This window comes from Podarcis cretensis, assembly GCF_951804945.1.
Source record: "Podarcis cretensis genome assembly, chromosome: 8".
Classification (NCBI taxonomy): Eukaryota; Metazoa; Chordata; class Lepidosauria; order Squamata; family Lacertidae; genus Podarcis; species Podarcis cretensis.
In genome coordinates, this window is record NC_137177.1 from 53,707,119 (window position 1) to 53,720,828 (window position 13,710).

The window sequence follows — 13,710 nt, forward strand, 5'->3', positions numbered from 1 at the left end:
ACAGCGTTAGGACCTTGAGGAGGACAATGCGACCTTTTTCAGAATGTTATTGAAGGAGTTGTTGATCATGGTGTGTATTGGGTCTGTAGTAGTTATCTCTGGGAACAGGTTTAGCAAAACTGTGCTGCTGAAAAATGTTGGTGAGTTATTTGCAGGGCAGTATAGATGTGCACAGTACTGGAAGCTGCACCTTTCAATAGAGGCACTATGCCTGGCAAAGGTACATGCCGGTGTGTTTATCTGTCCCTTTCTCTGTTCTCTGAATTACTTGTTCCTTTTGCTTCTACTAATAGCTTTCCAGAAGTGATACGTATGTCTGAATTTGGTAAATGAGGCTGCAGCCCTGCTCCAGGCAAGCGAAACCAGAGAGTCTGGGATGATTAGGGATCTAAGGGAAGGCAGGCGAGGTTGAACCTCAGGGTGCCCCTGTGCATTACTGGATATGCCAGGTGTAGGTGGATTGCTCTGAGCAGAACATGTAATTCATATGAAACAGGCGGGTCTTGTGTCCTTTCAACACCTTCCTCCTTCTGCCACTCCATCTTTCCTCCTGTGTTCAGCATTTTCTGGATTTCCCCAGAAAAGCAGATGATGTGGTAATGCTCAGCTCAACTATGTGACTGGAATGTATAGCTAGGGCTGCTTGCATATACGCCTTGTTTGTTTGATGCGAACTGTGTGATGAGTACAGATGTACAAAATGTGCATAGTTGCATTATTTCTCTTACTTTGCATAATTCTGCCTAGTTTCCAGAATTCTGGTGTGCTATTTATGGGAGGGGCAAGAACACTGAAGCTACACCTCCAGCCAACCACTGTTACGGCGTCTGAGGTTGCAGCAGGCATTGCCAACATGCTTCCAAGCATGTCTCCACCACCATAGGAGGTAGCAACTTTTTTTGAAAAAGGATGAAATCCAAGTTTTCTGGAAGCTGAATTGAGCACCCGCTTCTGCGTTCAGTGCTTCTTCTACTCTTCTGTAGAACTGCAGCATAGAATGGGAAGACTTAACTTCAGGCAGCTAACTCCTCCAAGTATATTGAGCTGTCATTCAGAAAGTTCTTAAGCAGACACAACACAGTGGCTATGTGATTCTGGGTGGTGTGTTGGGAGATGGTTGACAAAGCAGGTAGAAGATGGGGAGATGGTTTATTGTGGCATTAGATAATGACGGACAGGAAGGGGTTTGAGGAAAGGCATGGGATGCTTTCATGATGGACGTGGCTTGACCTGTTGCAAGATTTGTGATGCTCCTCCTTTCTGCAAATATGGGTCAAAGTGGAGAAAGGAGATGGAACATGGGAACAGAGCAAGCTGCCTTATATCAGGTCTGACCACTGCTCAGTCTTGTTCAGTGTTGTCTGCACTGACTGGCAGTAGTTCTGGATTTTAGGCAAGGGCCTTTCCCAGCTCTGCATGGAGACACCAGGGATTGAACCTGGGATTTTTTGTGGGCGAAGCATGCGCTGTACCACTGAACTGCGTCCCTTTCCCAGATGCAGTGTTCTTAGCCTGGCACTCACTTAGCCACCCACTCCTTGGCAAAGGCAGTGGAGCTATTGTGGAAGGCTTAGGTGAGCTTGCCCAGCCCTCGCCTACGCTGCAGGTGTTTGGAAAGTGTACCTGCCTCCAGGCCTTGGCCCTCTTTCCACATGACCATTTAGAAAAGCAGCAGAATCTAAGGAGGCTGCCTGTTGCTAATTTTGGTGGGCTGCCAACGTGAGAGCTTCAGGTTCTCCTGCCTCTAACTGCCTTCCCCCACTCATGTTGGCTTCCTGAGATTGTGGACAGAGGAGGCCTTTCTCAGCCATCCCACCTAAGATCCTTGCTCTTGGGGCTGGGGAACCTGCTCCCACTAGCCCCAGGCAGTGTGCCCAATGACTCAGGGCTGATGTGAGTTGTAGTCCAACAACAACAACAACTGGAAGGCTACATATTCCCCAGTGGGGAAGCCAGGAATCTTAATCTATGAGCACATCCACAAAGAGAAAAATGGGGGCATTTGGGGAGACATTTAGGAATTTGAGACCAGCCAGTGGTAGATGTTAGGAAGTCTCTATACTTTATCCAGTTACTTGTTTCATGTGACCACTGCAATTCCCAGGTGTTAGTTGGGCACACCTTTAATAGTACTAGAGATGAGATGGGAGGGGGGGGAGAGGGCTCCTATCATTCTCCAAGGATGCCTCACTCACTGCCTGTCTTGTGAGTAGCAGGTCTTGCAACTCCTCTGGGCATTGGGCAGGGCAACCTCTTAAAAGAAGCTCAGTACTCAGGCAGGTGCTGCATAGGGCGTGACAGAAAGGTTTTTATATTTAGATTGGAAGGATGCTGAACTGAGTGATCCTGCCTCATGGATGCCTAGAAACACTAACTCGTCTTTTGGAGTTTGCATTTACTCATAAAAGAGACAGATTTTTCACACTGTCCAGATAACTCAAGCAGGGCTGCTGTTCCTTTGATGTGATACCATCTTACACACTAGAGGGCACCAGTGAGCCCTTTTTTCTTCCCGAGAGCAATTTCTGAAGTTTCCACTTAACATGGGTGGGGAGAGGTGGCTAATGTTTTTACTGTGGTGGAGGAGGAGGTTATAATTCAAACTGTGGACTTAGGAACATAAGAAGAGCCCTGCTGGCCCAGACCTCCAGCACCCTGTTTGCCACAGTGATTGGCAAAGCATGAAGGAAATAGATATTTCATATTGTTGTTTATGGTGGTTACTTTTCACTGATGAGGCTCATAGCCACTGGCAGGACATCTTCTGCAATTTTGCCTTTTCAAGCCACCAAAGCCCAGCACCACCTCTTATGATAGTGAATTCCACCACATGGTTCTATTTAGTGTGAAATTCTGGGTGCTTGTGTAGATTTGTATCTTATTTATTTCAATGATTCATATAATGCTTAACACTCTAGTTTCTAAGGGGTGTCACTCCAGAATCTACTGTTCAACAGCTGCATTGAATAACCACAACTTGGGTAACATTCTCTCCACTTTCTCCTTACCATCTTTTTTGCTTAACTGAAGAGTTCCAAACACATATAGCATTCCTTACACCTGCTGAGCTCTATTGTTTTTTAAAAGATCATTTCATAATTCTTGTTTTTCAGTTAGTCAAGTGTCTCTTTGAGCATGTTGTATCCAGAAGGAGCAATGGTATGGCTTACAGATGTGTGCTGGCTTGCCATCAGATGGCCTCATGTTTCTTTGTCTTCTGAGGGTTCGGGAGTGGGTCCTTCCTGCTGAAGAAAGATACAATAAAAAGGCTGAAGGACTGGCCTGAACATCCCCTGCTCCTCCTGGCAGAAGCAATCCTGAACGATGGGCAGATGCTGCTCTTGCCAAGGGGCCAGCCTGCGACATGATCTCCTGAAAAAGACTGTGTTATAGCAATTATTACCTTTGCTCACCTTTAATAAGAATAATATTGACTGGTTTCATTTAAAAACATTTGGCCTGTCCGAGGTATCTGCTCATCTGAGCCTGACTTGTGGCAGAGCTGCCTCACCTCATTTCTATGTCAGTCCAAAGGGCATTTGGCAAAGGCAAGGAAGCGCTCTCTCTCTCTCTCCTTTTCCCTTGTGCCATTCAGGCAGCGCAAAGGGCTCTCCAGAAAGGACACTCCCCCCCCCTCCATAAGCTTGTGCACTCAATACACAAGGAGTGAACAATAGCTCATTTTCTGTGAGGCAGCTCTTAAGTACCCCTCCTGCTGCCCAGCACCATTTTTCCTTCCCATTAGCAAGCCCTGGAGGGCTGGCACACCGTAGACGTGAGTGATGTACAAAGGATGGCGGGGGAGAGAGAGAGCTCTGAGCTGGCACCCAGGCAGAGGGCGTGGGCAAGGCAAGCCATCCCTGAAAAACAAGCCCAGCAACAGCCACTGCTTACTGCTCTGCTTTCCTGGAACTGGCATCCTCCCTTGGGCAGATGTGCCAACGTGGATCTAGTAGGGCCATCTTGCATCTCTGGGAATTGGGTCATACCTGCTGAAAGCGGCAAACTGAGTCACAGAGCAAGAAATGGTTGGCCCTGGGCTGCTGAGAGGCAACTTGGCAGGTTGGGAACAGGTGGTGTTTGATTCCTGCCTAGGCCCTTAGGATCCTCCTGCACTGGCATTCTGAGATAGTGGTGATTTGGATAACCACCAGAAACAGGACTCAATCCAATCTTCAAGTGAGTGGAGCATTGTTGGACCTGCCTCTTGGGAGGTGTCTTGTCAGTTGTGGGATACGGGTGCACACTGTGGTCTAAACCACTGAGCCTCATGGGCTCGCCGATCAGAAGGTTGGCAGTTCGAATCAGCGCAATGGGGTGAGCTCCCGTTTCTCTGTCCCAGCTTCTGCCAACCTCATAGTTTGAAAGCACACCCGTGCAAGTAGATAAATAGGTACTGCTGCAGCGAGAAGGTAAACAGCGTTTCTGTGTGCTCTGGCACTCGTCGCGGTCCTCCATGTGGTTTAGTCATGCTGGCCACATGAACCCGGAAAGCTGTCTGTGGACAAATGCCAGTTCCCCCAGCCTGAAAAGTGAGATGAGCACCACACCCCATAGTCGCCTTTGTCTGGACTTAACCATCCAAGGGTCCTTTACCGTTTACCTTTACCTTGCCAGTTCACGGCCTCAGTTTGCTCTCTGTAAAGTGGGGAGCGGCAGTGATCAACCTTGCAGAGTTATTGTGAGGGCACACTCGGGAACAACTGTAAAGCGCTTTACTAAATATTGATTCTGTGGTGAATGACTGTAGCTCCAACGTTTCTAGCTTAAAAGCCCTCTCCCTATGCTGGCTTGGCTGACTGTGGTTACTTGCAGACGATGGGGAAATCACTCTGCATATACTCATGTGCTGCTTTCTGCTTCAGTGTTATGTCACATCCTCTAGGTCTGATGGGTCCTGGGGATAGGGGCAAATGCAAGGAACTCCCTTCTTTCCTTCATGTTCTCAGCTATCAGTGTTGCATAACATCATCTGCTAACATGGTTTCCGTGCTAGGGAACCATTCTGGGCTTCCAAAATGTCACCCTGCCTCTCACCTACATTTGGGTTAAGCTTAGGGAGAGCAAAGGCAGAGCCTGATTTTTTGAAACTAAGCCCAGCTTCTCTTGAGAGAAACAATTCTCCTCTAGAGCTTTATGTAATTAAAAAAAAAAAAAATCAAATTGGCAAGCCACCCCTCCCTCTGTTCCTGCTCAATGATTGGCCTATAATTGCAGGTTTATTGGCTGTTCAGCTATTGTGTAATGACATGTTTGCAAATTAATTTTTATGGCTCATGCCATTAGCATATACGGTAGAGGAGGGGTTAGTATTAATTACCACCGTTGTTAGGGTAATCCTAGCAAATTAAAAACCTATAAAAGAATGACAGTTGACGGCACACAGGATTGTGAGGGGCAGGAACAGGAGTGATGGGGATAGATGGGTGATTGGCTTAAGCGACCATAGGCAGTGCTGCCTTATACCGAATTCATCTAGTTTAGTATTGTATATACTGCCTGGCAGCTGCTCTGCAGAGTTTCAGACAGGAGTCTCCGCCAATCCTACCTGGAAATGCCGGGGATTGAACCTGGGACATTCTACATACAATTCAGATGCTCCACTACCAAGCTGTGTTGCTTCCCCAAATGCTGTATGTGTTCATCATCAGTGGGAAGTCCAGGTTGGAAGATGTTGCTCTGATCACACAGGTAATTTATAGGCACAATGAGCTCTGAGACACGGGTGGAGTTCCCGTGCTGAAAAGAGCCTTTCTTCATTCATTCCAAGGGCAGAACACATTCGTTGCCCACAGAGATTCTGTGAAACATGCCTCTGTGCATGCATTGGAAGGAGTATTTAGATTTGGGGAGCACAAAAACATGTGATGCAGATAAACTCCTACCCTTCTTAATTCTGTTGGGTCTCATGTATTCTGTGGGATTTGTATAGCTGAAGAACAAGGATGCTCCATTTAGCAGCATGCAAGGATCAAATCTCATGCAACCCAGATAGAAGAGGAAACAACATTCTTGGAAGTAAACCTGCATTGGTTTAGTGGCCTAAACTGCACCCCATTAAAATACTGCTGGGGAATAAGCCTGTGACTGGTTTTTGTTTGTTTGGTTTTTTAAGTAAAATAAAATAAAATTACTTGGTCTCTGGGGCACCTTAAAAGACCAACTTTTAAGAGCATCTGTATTTGTATTTCAGCAGGGATGTGATAGATTCCTTTTTCACTGTAAAATCTGGTGGAAGAAATTAAGGTATATCACTTATAAGAGAAAGATTCCACTGGGGCATTTCCTCTTTAAAATTCAACCGATTGCCCTTCTATGCTAGTTTGTTGTTTTTATTGATTTGAGCAGCTGCCAATGTTGACTGCAGTTGTTGCAAGTTCCCACTCCTGAGAAGAAACAAGTTAGGTCCAAGCTAGGTGGGATGTCAGGAGATGGATCTCCTTTTTTCCCATTACCAAAGGGAAGAAAGCAGGGTGGGTGTGTTGTTGTTGTTGTTGTTTTAAAAAAAACTCTTACCACCATGCCATTTTCACAATTTGAAGTCCCCCACCTTACAAAAAATTGCTTGTGGGATGGGGAGACATACCGTAGGTTGCATTAATAGCATGCCATTAAAGAGCTTTTTTAATGCATGGCTTCCTCCAAAGAATCCTGGGAACAGTAGTTTATTAAGGATGCTGGGAATTTTAGCTAGATAAACTATAGTATGTTAAATGCACTTTAGATGCAAGGTGTGGCTGTGACCCCAAAGATATGCATATGTTACATATATGTCTTCTTCCATGAGTTAATAGCAGCTGGCACAGTGTGTGTGTGTGTGTGTGTGTGTGTGTGTGTGCAATTTGCAACAGGCTAACTCCTGCTCCTGAGGGACGCGGGTGGCGCTGTGGGTAATACCTCAGCGTCTAGGACTTGCGGATCATATGGTCGGCGGTTCGAATCCCCACAGCGGGGTGAGCTCCCGTCGTTCGGTCCCAGCTCCTGCCCACCTAGCAGTTTGAAAGCACCCTTAAGTGCAAGTAGATAAATAGGTATCGCTTCATAGCGGGAAGGTAAACGGCGTTTCCGTGTGCTGCGCTGGTGCAGGCTCGCCAGAGCAGCTTCGTCACGCTGGCCACGTGACCCGGAAGTGTCTCCGGACAGCGCTGGCCCCCGGCCTCTTAAGTGAGATGGGTGCGCAACCCCAGAGTCGGTCACGACTGGCCCGTACGGGCAGGGGTACCTTTACCTTTACCTAACTCCTGCTTAGCATTCTGATTCATTTCTTCCACCCAGGTTGTTTTACATTTGGGGAAAATTCTGGGAGATCAAGTCATGATCTATTGACATCGTATCTAGTTTGGCCTTTCATCTATTTAGGGCACTACCTCCTTAAATAACCTGATTTGTTTGAATCCAAGGCCTGACTAGTGTCATAGTTCCCCCCCCCCTTGGGTCAAATTGACTGCTTCCACCACCCTGGTGGAGGGATCATAGCTCAGTAGTAGCTGCTTTACAGGCAGAAGGTCTCAGGTTGATTCCCAGACAAGGCTGGGAAATACTCCTGCCTTGAAACCCTGGAAAAGAATGGTTTATACGAGTTAAATGCTGGAGATCTTGAGGCAGGATAGACTTCACAGTTTTTTTGGTCTGTTCTGACTTGGACAGGACACATACAGGGGTTTTAAAGAGAGTCAATTGCAGCTTTGTTTCTGAGTGTTGTGGGAGATGTGTGTGTGTATGTGTTTGCCCCCCCTTACCCCCCCCATCTCCTGTGGTCAAATAGCTTTTGCAGGGGTTTTTTGCAACTGTACAGAAACCTGCTTTACCAGAGGCAAAAACAGCAAGAGGGTGGTCCACTCCAGGAGTGGCAATCCATCTCTTCTACCTGCCTTCAGTATTTGTTTCCAGCTTCAGAATGGTACTGCACGATTACAATAATTCTCCCCTCTTGGGGAGACTTGCTTTCGGTATAGTTTTTACAGCCTCTTCCCCTCCCCTTTGCTGTTTGGTGAAATGATGTCGAGATCTGACAGTGATATATGGGCAGACTGTGGCTTCGTGGGTGGAGGAGTTACTTGCTTGTTTTTAATTGCAGACCATTCTCTCAGGAGCTTGGTTCTGTGTGCAGAAGCTTGGGGTTGTTGTTTTTGCTTGGGACTGGGTGGCCCACGCAAGGGAGAGGTGGGTGACACTTGCATGCACCCTTCCCCCCACCAAGCCAGCAGTCTTCTCCGGGGCTGCCGCCTTAAGCTGTTTGAAGGGCACCTCATGACCAGCACAGGATGTGGCTTCCCTTTGCAATGCTGAGATATCACACATTTGCCATCTTGAATTTGGGTGTCAAGAGCAGGCCACAGCTGGCAGAGGAAGAGCAGGATGATGGAGAGGCTCAGAAATCCCGAATGCAAGTAGGTTCACTCCCCAGTAAACCAGTTCCTATCACCTTCTGCCTGGATGCATCCTACCTAATTTGGTTAAACAAATTGCAGCCATTTTTACCTGCTTAATAACCACTGTGGAGATTTTAAGGTAATCTGGTCTGCAACTTGCATCTAAGTGCTGGGGCTGATCTGCAGGTGTTACCAGGTGGGCAAATGGGAGATTAGCAGATTAAATCATATACAAGTTTCTGTTGTTGTTTTTTAATTCTGCTTAGCAGTATTGATTCCTTTGAAACATGCACGGTGGTTAAATTTCAGATTCCTTGCCTTGAAATTCAAGAGTGTACCCTCTCTCTTATTCCTGAGAGCCCTCCTGGCCCACAGTTTTCATGTTCCAAGAAGCTTTAATGCTCAAAGGCTTGGGGTTGCAAGGAGAATTTAGAAAGGAGAACACAGTTATCTGTAAGTTTAGGTTAACTCTCTCTGTGGTGTGCATTCCATATTTCTTTGATGGAAACAAAGACAGTGGTGGGTCAGCCTTTGCCTACTCTCTCTGTTCAGGTTTGTATTGCATGGGCCACACAATAGGGTGGGATGGGACATGGGCGTAACCGGGAATTTTTTTGGGGGGCTAGGCTTTTGTTTGAGGGGATGCAGGTGGCGCTGTGGGTTAAAGCCTCAGCGCCTAGGGCTTGCCGATTGAAAGGTCGGCGGTTCGAATCCCTGCGGCAGGGTGCGCTCCCGCTGCTTGGTCCCAGCGCCTGCCAACCTAGCAGTTTGAAAGCACCTCCGGGTGCAAGTAGATAAATAGGGACCGCTTACCAGCGGGAAGGTAAACGGCGTTTCCGTGTGCGGCTCTGGCTCGCCAGAGCAGCGATGTCACGCTGGCCACGTGACCCGGAAGTGTCTCCGGACAGCGCTGGCCCCTGGCCTCTTAAGTGAGATGGGCGCACAACCCCAGAGTCTGTCAAGACTGGCCCGTACGGGCAGGGGTACCTTTACCTTTACCTTAGGCTTTTGTTTGAGGGGAGCAGAATCTCAAATTTGTATTGATGTGTACTGATTTAGGGGCTAGCTGCCCCCCTGCCCCCCTTGGTTACACCCTTGGGGTGATGGGAGCCAACTAGCCTTCCAAATTGTGGCAGAGTACAATCAGTGTTTCATCCCAGAAGCAGCAGGTTAGGAACTGTGTCATTTTTGCCAAAGGCTGCTAGCTGGAAAGAGCTTTTAGGGCAGGTTATGACACTGGGGAGACCTGCCTCTCCCCTCCCGCCCTCTCAGGATAGTTAACTCTAGTCCTGCTATTCTTCTCAGTCTTTTGTATTCAAAGCAGGAGGGTGAAAGAGGGAGGCTTCCTCACAGCAAAGGACAAAGTTCTCCTCTTGGGTCTTACTCCCCCTTTTAAAGGGGGGGGGGGTTCAAGCAGCTTGTGCATTGTGTGTGTGTGTGTGCGCATGCCTGTGTGCGTGCGTATGCATGTGTAGGGGGGAATGCTATTATTTGCCCCCCTGGACCAACAGCTGCTGTACATGGAAAACTGGAGCCAAGAGAAGGGGCAACCTGGTGAAGACATAGGCAGAAGGGGACGAGTGGGTAGAAAAAGCTATTTCACTACTTGTTTTGGTGGTCCTTCCCAGCCCCGAACTCAACTGTGTTGTTACACACACTCTCTCTCTCTCTCTCTCCCTCTCTCTCAACACCCCCCCCCACTCTCTCCTATGGGTTTGTTTCATTAGTGTTTAGCTTTTCATGCCCTGGAAGATCAGATGCGGAAACTCTTATTATAAATCCACCCTTTGGTCAACCTTTTGCCTTTTCTGTCCCCTTTCTTCTTTTTTAAAAAAAGCAGGGCAGTTTTTCCTCCTTTTTGGAGGAAAAAACAGCCCACCAGAGCTTGAGTGAAAATCAAGAAGACAAAACGCTTTAAAAGAGACCAGCGGAACCACCACCACGGCATTAAAACGCTGGAGACTTCAGCCTGCAAAGAACAGATGCTTGATGATTTCCTACCCTCTCTCTTTCATTAGGAGAGACAAATTTGCTGTCAGCTCGCCAGATTTCCAATTTACCGATAATGATTCTTGCATGAAAATTGATCGAGGGGGGCACTCTGCTGCCGCCGCCACTGCTTTCTCCTCTCTCTCTGCCTTTGCCTCCTTTAGTGAGTAGCTGGAGGCAGGGGGGGGAGCATTTGCAGAACCCCCCCCCCCAAAAAAACGTGCTTTTCCTCTCCCTCTTCTTGGGTTCCCTTTTTCTTCTTCTTTTCCTCCTTCTGCGGTTTCTCCTTTCGGAGTCGCTGGTGGGACGCAGAGAGAGGGGAAGATAAGGCAGGCGCCCAAAAGCGAATTCTGGAGCAGCAGCAGTAGCACCTGCTACCTTTTGAGACCTGGGGTTCCCACCCTCCCCCTACCCTCCCAGCTTTCTGTGGCTTCCTTAGGACCTTCCTATCTTCTTCAGCATCCCAAGAAGAACCCTTTCAGCTGCTGCACTTCTGAGCATTGTCGTCCTCCCTTCACTCTCCGCCACTCGCCCTCAGCCGCCACCCTTTCTCCACCCCCTTCTCCCTTTTGTAAACCAGTAGCTAAGGGGAATGACAAAACAAAGCCCCATTCGTGCTTGACAACCGGAGAGAGAGGGAGAGCCAGCCCCCCTCCCTCCCCTCCTCACTTCTTGCTGCCTTTTCCTTCTGACAACACTCCCCCCTCTTCTTTTCATTTGATGCTGAACATGATGCCCCATTGAAAACAACCCATTGACTCTCCACCCTCTTCTCCCTCCCCACCCCGCACGCACCACCCTTGACATTCGGCTGACTGGAGAAAAGAGCGGCTAACATGTCTGGGGGCTGACTCTTTTCCTTTCCCCCTTTTCTTCTCTCTCTCTCTCTCTCTCTCTCTCTCCCTCCCTCCCCCCTCCAGCGCTTTCCCTCCTCCCAATGAGAAATCCCTAAAGGAGATTCTCTATTTTGAAAAAAAGAAAAAAGCCACCACCTTCTTTTCCCTGCCTTCTCTTGCTTGCTGTTTAGTTTCTCTTTTCTCTGTCTGTGTTGCGTGTGCGCTCGTGTGTCTCTCTCTCTCTATTTGCATCTCTCTGGACTAAAAAGGCAAGAAGGTGGGGGGTGGGGGGGGAGGAAAGGAAAGGAAAGGAAAGCGGGGGAGACCAGAAGAAGACGTGTCAAGAGCAGAGTACCTGTTTGAAGAAGTGAGGTGGAGCTGTTGGTCGTTGATGCAAAATTGACAGGATACTCTATATCTATATATATTTCATTTCCCCCTTTCCCCCTCATTCAGATTCAAATTGTTTTATTATTATTTTTACAAAATAAAATAAAACCACTGTGTGGTTTTATTGTCATTTTTGTTATCCAGTGTTTTCCCTCTTTTTTGCCATTTTGGGTCTTATTTTCTTTTTTCCCCTCTGGATGCCTTGGATCTGTAAAATAAACCATGTTTGGACTGAAACCACCACTCTATTACTTACCAGGTAAGGCGACTCTTGATGATACCTTTTCTTTTCTGCTTCCTTTTTATCTTCTAATTTAACAGCAGTGTTATATCCATGGAAGAAATAAGAAAATAAATTTTTCATAGCGGGCCACAGTGGTCAACTCAAAAGGAGCTCCTTAGATGTGCCAATTTGAACCTGTCCACTCTGCTTGTTAAAAGAAAGGCATTCTGGATTTTGATCTGGAGCAGTTTGTGGTAGTTGCTCTTCGGTCAAACCACCACATTTTAGAAAGGGACATAAATTGGCAGCCTGCCTCTGCACTGTCTCCAGTGCAGGGGTGCAGCTGACAGAACCCCACTCCAATTAATGGAACTTTTGTAGGCTAAATCAGAGGTGGGAGACAGTTGATGGAATTGCGGAGAGATGAGGATTTGTAAATCACTTTGTACATTGGTGTGGTTCTTCTTCATCTTCTTCCTCATCAGTGCTTTGCTTGAAGTTCAATGGGATTGGGCAGGGATAGCACCAAGGTGGGCCCTAGAGGTTGATGAGATTACAGTGGGAGGTGAATCTGCTGCAAGTGCAAGGACCCTGGGCTCCAGCAATTACCCCCCCTCACTTCACATCCCTCCATCACCCCCCCTTCCTCTTGAAAACCATGTGCAACATGAGCGCCTGTGGGCTTCACCTTGGGCCCTTGGGGTATATAGCATATCTCACTCCTTTTGTCCACCCTGCTTGGCTTCCTAAGTGGTGAGTCTTGTTTTATTCAGCAGTGAGCAGCAAAAGCACTTAAGTAATCTAAGGTGAATTAAGAAGCGTGGTGTGAAGTTACTTTCGAGTTGGTGCCTAATATTGTTTCACGGATGGGTGAGCTCTGATCATGTAGCAGACAGACCCAAAGTGGCGACTCTGAGTCTCTCTCTCTCTGCCTCTCCTTCCCCCGCCCTCAACAGCTTACTCTGTTTGATTTTATTTCCCTCTCATCTCCCTGCACTCCACATGCCTTCCCATCCTCTGAATCCCAACAGTTTGAGGAGGGGGGAGGCTTGTTGGTGGAAGGCAGGGGTCATCGTGGAGACCTTCCTCTTCTGAGCCAGCATGAGGTGTAGGTGTATCTTATGTATGTGGCTGTGCTTAGTGTAGTAACTGTCAGATTGTCACCCCACCCCATCCATGGTCTACAGCTTGTGTCTCTCGACATGAAAATTTAATGGTTCGTTTTAAGGCAGCTGCTTTTATGGGAACGGAACAGAACATGGGGTGTGTGTTGAGAATTTCCCCCCTCTTCCATGTCGCTTAGCTACTGAAATGGGTCACCTGGGCAAAGTTAAGGTGCACCAGTGATACTTCTGCCTTTGGCTGCATGGTGACACTTTTTCTTACTTGTCTGTGGTTTTACTGGGGTGGGGGAAGTGAGGAGAAAGATCCGCTTCCCTCCCCACTTCCCGAGGTTCGTCTATCAACTCTGCACCAGCAGTGGTTTTCTAAACCCAGACTGATTGTGAAGGCTTGGCTTCAGGAAATGGGTTTTCCGTGTGGCAGTTAGTTACAGGAATAACTTTCTTTTCTTTGCAAAGTGTGTCTTTAAACTGATGCAAAGTTTCCTGGACTGTGGTAGGAGAGGCAGGACTTAGTTCTGAAAGCTACGGTACTGGGTCTGTGTGAGCATGTTCATTCCAGGGTTTGCCAGACGAGTTGTTTAATCTCATTTGTTTTTGCATTTTCAAGTCATTCAGTTCTAGCTCAGCTGAAAATCGTGTTACTGCAAAATTCCTTGCACATTCTGAGTGGCTTCAGCTCGGAAAGTTCACCACCTTTGGGAAAGGAAATCTAGTTAGCTATGCTGGTTTCAAGGTGGAGTGCAGGTAAACTGGGCACACAGGTTAACTGGTCTGTG

The 13,710-nt window shown here is 47.6% G+C and overlaps 1 protein-coding gene across 6 annotated transcripts in view; it reads left to right on the forward strand.

Annotated features, from left to right (window-relative positions):
- GSE1 (Gse1 coiled-coil protein) overlaps nt 1-13,710 on the forward strand; it is a 432,608-nt gene that overhangs the window by 297,479 nt on the left and 121,419 nt on the right. Inside the window, exon 1 of one of the 6 annotated variants that reach the window (XM_079988699.1) lies at nt 11,282-11,846. The exons of the other annotated variants lie outside the window; for them this stretch is intronic. Coding sequence (XP_079844825.1) covers nt 11,810-11,846 — 37 coding nt within the window. The 5' untranslated portion in view covers nt 11,282-11,809. Of the gene's footprint in view, nt 1-11,281; nt 11,847-13,710 lie in introns of those variants that run through there. 6 annotated transcript variants of the gene reach the window in all.